General features: G+C 26.8%; 1 protein-coding gene across 1 annotated transcript; it reads right to left on the bottom strand.

The window, feature by feature from the left end:
• Positions 1–5,270: 5,270 nt before the first annotated feature.
• On the bottom strand, positions 5,271–6,510 carry LOC111623947 (TBC1 domain family member 1-like). Its single transcript, XM_023366687.1, has 5 exons — positions 6,423–6,510; positions 6,175–6,334; positions 5,864–6,033; positions 5,621–5,791; positions 5,271–5,532 (listed from the first exon to the last, which is right to left on the bottom strand). Exons 1-5 carry the CDS (start codon positions 6,489–6,491, stop codon positions 5,290–5,292), a joined length of 813 nt encoding a protein of 270 aa, XP_023222455.1. The 5' UTR covers positions 6,492–6,510; the 3' UTR covers positions 5,271–5,289.
• Between the last annotated feature and the right edge of the window lie 650 nt (positions 6,511–7,160).

Raw genomic sequence — 7,160 nt, 5'->3', positions numbered from 1 at the left:
CTAACCAAAGCTTTACAATTAAGATATTTTTATATTTATCACTCGACTTATAGAAAACACAAAGTTGCACCCACTTAATCTTTAAAAATATTAAATAGATAAAATTACGGTTGGTTAGAACATTTTTTTATACTTTTTTTATTTTTTAAAACGATATAATTTTTAAGATAAAATTATATCGTTTTAAATCGATTTATTATCATTACAGAAAACCAGTTATTATACAATTTTTAAAGTTTTAATTACATTAGATAAAATTTTGAAATATTGTATATTGGGTGATTGTAATTAAAGTGTCCCTATTAGATGCTATCCAGAGGTATATTTAGCAGTCCAAATGCAACCAAATCTGTTTTGGTGACATTTCAGGACATGCTAAAGACATTTCCTCTAAAACAAATAGTTATAAAACTCACCACTTTTGACGCTGCAAGTAACAGACATTTTATTTGCACAAGATACTCACGCTGCACAGAGACCTTAGCGATGCAGCGGATAATACTCGATGCGGTTTCCATTCTGAAGGTGTAAAACCTGAAGGAGATGAATAGCGTGTTCAACGGCCAGATGTAATTGCTCCTCAGTGATGCTTCTCACATGCAGTGTGACACTATATTTCAAGGCTGCCAGATTTGCAACGTGTCATCGATAAACAACATTTTTAAAGTGTCTCCACAGCCAAAACTTACACGGATTAAGATTCAATGCAGGAAAAGTGATGAGTTTTGGTACAATATTTTTTTTTTTTTTTTTTTTAAGGAAATGTCTTCCGCATGTCCCATAATGCTATTGTATCAAATTTGGTTGCACTTGGAGTGCCAAATATTTTTCTAGACGTATATTTTCTTATTTCAAATTAGATATTAATTCTAAGAGNATTTCAAGAAGTTTTGCATTTAAATGGAATTTTTAAAAAATATATATATATATAAAAAGAAAATTTATAAGGTTCATTATAAATCTTTAGAAGCTTTTTCTATTTCCTTCTGTACTATCCCAATCGCTATTATTACCGAGAGTTGTCAACAATTTTTTTTTCTTTTTATAAAGGTTTGTCGACTTCCAGTCAATTTATTCTAGATCACTATTGTCTTCTTTTCTGTAGTTTCTCGTTTAAATTGAAGCACTTTATACGAGAGGAACAAATGCCTAACTAACTGTACGATGGATGCATTATTTCTCACTAATAATATACCCACCGGGTTATATAAGATTAAATAAATCATAACTAATTTATCTTTTCCATCAGATAAAAAGTGACTATTATGAAGTCTTTTCTTCTTTATCTGCAATACACATGTCTCTTCCAATGCTCTTTAAATAAAAAAGGGTTTTTTTTACTCTGTTTAATGACACAAGAAAAGATGACAGTAACAGTAAATCAAATCTAGAGTTGTTTAGATAAACCTTTTCATGAAAGAAAAATGTAATGCTACCTATAATTCTCAAGAAAAGAGAAAGAAAATAATAACAAAAAAAAAAAACATATATATGTATACAAATTCCTCTAACAATTATTCGTTTCTTCTATATTTACTGTTCTTATAACATAGTTTTATATAATAAACGAATTCAGTTTAATAGCAATTTTATAATAATTAATAATTACTATATTCAGGTTTCGTGTATATTTAATATATGTTTAATCTAATTTCTATTGTAAATGAATAAGTAATGAGATAATATGCAGTATTACATACATACATCTGTATTATATGTCTATTTATCTACTCATACTTCTATTTAATATATAAACTATAGATATGTTTGTGTGTGTGGCTTATATAAAAATATTTATGAAGTTTATTTTAGTCTTGATCCTTATAACGTTATAAATAGAAGCTATCCTCTTCTATATTAAAAATTACATTGAAAAAATTTAGCATTTAGTTTATTAACTTTTATAATTTAAACACTTTTTGTATTCAGTATTGATAAATAATTTACTTCTAGAAAATGTTCTCTGACTATATTAGTCAATGTTTTTCCTGACACTGTCAAGGTAGGTCGATAAAATTTTTTAGAAAACATGGAATCCAAATGCACGTATCTTATTTTCCGGAAGAGATATCTTACGCAATAACACCACTAAACTCATATATATTATTCTCACAAAAAACTTTTCTAGAATATTGAATTTATAATTTTAATTTTTTTATCTTTATTTTTGAGATTTTTATTAAACTGGAAACAGATATACATTGAGTTAGAAACATCTTTCAGTCAGACTGCGTAGACATTAATTGAACTATTTTGGGGTTTGGTTAGCGATGTGTCTTACCAAGCACGTACTGTATAACTTATATTATTGGAAATAGGAATATTCTTTTATATATTTATTTATTTTAATGTATTTGAATTTGAGGATAACAAAAAAATATGTCTTTCATATCCCAACGTAATAAAATCTGCCAACGTTTTTGTATTAGAATATTTCTATGTATTTTTAGTAGATCAGTCGTTTTTTGTGAAAATATATAACTTTAATAATTCAATTTATTATTTTTTTATATTTTGGAAAGTCTAGGATTATGAATAAATATTATCAAGAGATAAATAAGTCAATTTTTATTTGAATTTGATGCTTTTAATAAAAAAAATAGTAGTCGAAGAAGACAATTATTCTTCCTCGACCTAATAGATTTGTTTGCAACGGAGGTCCTTTTAAATGTAGACTTAATTACGTTTGTGTACTCTGTGCGATGAACAAATATGTTACTATGTATCCGGTCAAGATAAGATTCGGAGAAAATTTTCTAATGTAGAAAGTGTCGTATAATTGTTTAATTATTCAATTATAATAGTATAACTTATATATATTTAATTAAATTATATATAATAATGCTAAATAAGTCGCAAGAATAAAAATTTTAAATGATGATATTCAAACAATTCTTATTAAATAGGAAAATAAAGGAAAGAACCATTTATTATTAAATACAAACTTATCAATTGAAAAACATATGAAAGTATGAGAATATTAGAAATTATTGAAACATTGCAAACATCTCTTATTTCGAAATTTTTTTAGTGGAGCGTAAATTTAATATCAGCGTAGATCCTGTTAATTATTTATTAACCAGCTTAAAATAAATAAAAACCATTTAGTTATGATTTTGATCTTATTAGATGGAATTATGGAAATATGAGAATATGTATGGAGAATAACTAAACAAATAAATATCGAATGAAAAAGTTAAAAAGTTTAAATATATAAAATAAAAATATGTAAAGAAAAATTTACTATTACGAATGAATTAGAATATGACATTTTAATTTTGGCTTAAGATTAATTTGTAACTTGAGCATTGATGTCATTTATCTTAGTATAACTTATGTCTATTTATGTTAACTCCCGAACTTTCTTACTCATCTTTCACATCATCTTCTCTGCAGCCAAACAGAAGGAAAAAAAATTACAGATTTAAAATTTAGATTTATTTTGCAATTTTTGAATTTATCAATATCATTCGAATGTATTTATATTGTTTATATCTATCTTTCTTCTAAAAAGAGAAAATTATGGTCAATGAAATGAAGAATTTTACCTAGTAAATGACAAAAAGTAGTTTATTTCCATGTTTTGATTCGAATTAAAAAAACAAAACATTCTTATTTCGCAATCGTTTTATTTGTTTTTAAGAGTTAGATTTAATTTCCCACTGTTGCTTCGATGTTTTCTTTCGTGTTAACGTTCAGCTAAATAACAAATGTATTGTTGTTAAGCAGATTGATTATTTGACTAAGCACAAATGTACAATGTTAACACGATAATGGATGAGAAACTTAACGTTTTCAACGGAATTTCTGTATTGTTATTTTTGGCAATTTTTTTAGTATAAAGAATATTTTACTTGATAGCTCATTAGTATATGGCATTGATGTCTCGTTGCATGAATTTGACTGATTATCTTGCTATTTAGATCGGATATCATTGAATACGACGGCATGAAGATAATTTATTTTAAATTTATCAAGAAACTTATAACGAATTAATGAGCTGACGTCACATAGATTTACAGGCAATAATAATAAAAGTAAAAAATATAAACGTATAAGTTAATTAAAGACTTATTGTTTTCTACGTAACTTTCAAGAATATTTTTAGAACGACAGTTTCGAAATTCAATAACAAATAATGACTCAAGTAATTTGTATAAAAGTAAAAAGCATTTTTTCTTAATTTAAAAGTAATTTTTTGATCAATAAAATTAGATAGACAGATCTTTAAGTTGCTCAAGTTAAGCAAGTTAAGCTTATCTGAATATTCGTTTCCCAGCAATTTATACTATATTTATTGCATATTTTATATTAACATAAGTTTAATTCTTCTTTAGATAAAGTATTTTCAAATGTCTGTAACTTGTGTAGAGAATGATTGTTTCTTTTGTAATTATAATCATTATAATCATTGATTGCAGCTGTATAAATTTAAATTTTTTATTTTAAGAATAAAACCTTCTTCCTTCTTGTTATATTTAACGGTGGTTAAAACACATTTCTCTGGATATAAAAAATATAAACTATCAAAAATTGAAGTGTTGTAAATGGCTTTCATAAATCAATATAGGAATACTTTATAAACATTGGTCGGGTGGAGCTTTAATTATGAACTTTCAGATGCTTCTTTTCCATCTATCAAGGGACGTTCTCGTCTTTGCATTTTAGAAAAATAGGAAACTTTTAAATTAAGATTGATATTGCCAACGTTTATATACAGTTTTCTATCATCAGTATGTGAAGGATTCGTAAAAGATGCCAATTTATGATAGTCTTCGTTTTGTATTTTATAATGAGATTTAAGAAATTTGATTTATTTACTAATAATTTTATATTATTAATAATTTTCATATACAAAAATTTGACAGAGTTTACTTAATTATACTCTTCTATTAATTCTCTCAAATATTTCTAATTAGGAATAGAATAAAATGAAGTATAATGAATGTGTATATTTTCTTATTTCAAATTAGATATTAATTCTAAGAGTGTCTGAATTTTATTTTGGTTACAGATTTTATTAATGGAATCTATTATACATATTTTAGCAGGGTGAATAGATTTCTTTGGTGTAGAATTCCGAGTGTTGTCCAAAGTAGATCTATTGTTATTACACTATATATACGCATTAGTAGGAACAGTTTATAAATAATGTATGCATTTCTTATAAGAAAAAACATATCTTTTTATCTATTCATAGTTTTTTTGTTTTTTTTAAACACATTCATAATCTTTTGTTATGAATCCTTGACGTATTCAGACCNTTTTTTTTTTTTTTGTGTTTTTTTTTCAAGCGCTTTCTTCTTCCTCCATGCTGGCTTCTTTGATGAATAACAAAACATCGTGCTTCTGATTAACTTGGCTCAGGGCTTTGGAATCGAATTCGTCTAACCTTTTCCTCAAAACGTTAACGCTGTGTAACAGGGCATCCCTTTCATCTTCGAGACCTCTAACTCTGGACTGGAGTTTGTTGATTGTGCTTTGATACGAAGTTAATGTGGCCTCTAAATTGTGCACGGTCGTATTTGCTGCCTGTTTTGTTTTTTTTTTCGAAATTGGTAAATTGTTACAAGGTTACAAAACAAAATTAGAAGGGGGGAGGGGAGAAAATATAGCTTACCTGTAATTGTTCAATTAAGCTTTGATTTTCTTGCTTTAATTCGTTGTTGGTAATCTCCTGCCTGGATAATGATTCCGTGGATTTTGAGGTGTTGTGGAACATTTCTTCTTGGAGTACGTGATATTCCACTTCGTAAGACTGCAAAGATTTGGCTACGTCTAAACTAATAGCCTGTAAAGAATAGGAAAATTTAGCGTAATAACGGGGTAATTTTCGATAAATTCGAGATAGAATCAACGTTACTTCGTCCAAAATCCTCGACGTTTGTTCGTTATCTAAAGATGGCAGGACGTTTTTCAGGTAATCGACAATGGTCTCGAAAGTCGTCAGTCGTAGTAAATCGTCTCGAAAAGTTGTCAACAGCAATAAAGATACTTTGAAAACTGCCTCCATACCTTGTAAAAAGATAAGATCTGAAAGAACAATAAAAATTATCGCTACGGAAATTCAATCGGTTTGTAGGCAAATCCCGTTTCCAGATTGCACGGGGACAAAACATAAAAGGCGAACGTCCCCTATCAGTTGTATTGTTGCATCTATGAACAATGACTCACCGAATAGTCTGGATACAAATCCTAGATGGAATTGGGAGGAAAATAGAGTTAGGAACCACGGAGCGGCGTATAAAGCTGGAGAAACGTCGTGGCGTTCGAAATGAACGTGGATGTCGTATAAATTATCGAAAATCAAACGAGATAATTGATATAGCTGCACCTGATAATGATTTAAAAAAAAAACAAGAGGGTAGATTAAAAAAAAGAGGCAATTTCTTAAAGGAAAAATAAACAAAAATGTCATTCACCTGAAGGGCTACCATGTTAGGTCTGTATTGATCGCGAAAACCGAGGCAGAACAGCATGTGTTTTATCATGTCAAAGGCTTGCAACTCCGACATCTAAAAAAAAAAAAAAAAAAAAAAAAAAAAAAAAAAAAAAAAAAAAAAAAAAATTTTTTTTTTTTTTTTTTTTTTTTTTTTTTAAGGAAATGTCTTCCGCATGTCCCATAATGCTATTGTATCAAATTTGGTTGCACTTGGAGTGCCAAATATTTTTCTAGACGTCATTGAATAGGGATGTTTTAATTACGATCATACTGAATATTAAAGTGAAACATTTCAATAATAATCCTTATAGAGGTGATTAAAATATTTTAACACAAATAAAATATTTCAATTCTATAATATATTATGTGTATACTTATAGTATATACATTATATATCATATATTATTATATATTACCGATAATACAGTAGGCCTAAAATATATATTAATTTAAAATCTTATTTATTTATTATTCTTTTACTCAAACAACACTTTTTATTAAAATGAGATTCATAAAATTATTATTATTTTTTAATTACTTTTTTATTTAAATAATTACAAATATGTAAAGATTAATGTAATGTGAATAGTAATGTATCTGTTAATAATGAAAAATTAATTATATTCTATAGAATAATATAATAATAAACTTCTAACAGCATTTTAAATATTTTTATCTAAACCATTGAATGGAATTGTTAAATATAGATATATAGTAA

Source organism: Centruroides sculpturatus, unplaced genomic scaffold (genome assembly GCF_000671375.1).
Source record: "Centruroides sculpturatus isolate CEXI.00-Female unplaced genomic scaffold, Cexi_2.0 scaffold455, whole genome shotgun sequence".
Lineage (NCBI taxonomy): Eukaryota > Metazoa > Arthropoda > Arachnida > Scorpiones > Buthidae > Centruroides > Centruroides sculpturatus.
Note: the sequence above shows the minus strand (reverse complement) of the source record. Positions and strands in the feature narration are given on the sequence as shown.

Bases quoted from the DNA above. Each gene is read 5' to 3' on its own strand.
- LOC111623947 (XM_023366687.1), bottom strand. From the start codon at position 6,491: ATGATAAAACACATGCTGTTCTGCCTCGGTTTTCGCGATCAATACAGA. The intron at 5,792-5,863 runs GTAACGTTGATT...TATTCTTTACAG, and splicing joins CGTCGAGGATTTTGGACGAA to GCTATTAGTTTAGACGTAGC. The intron at 5,533-5,620 runs GTAAGCTATATT...AAAACAAAACAG, and splicing joins GCTTAATTGAACAATTACAG to GCAGCAAATACGACCGTGCA.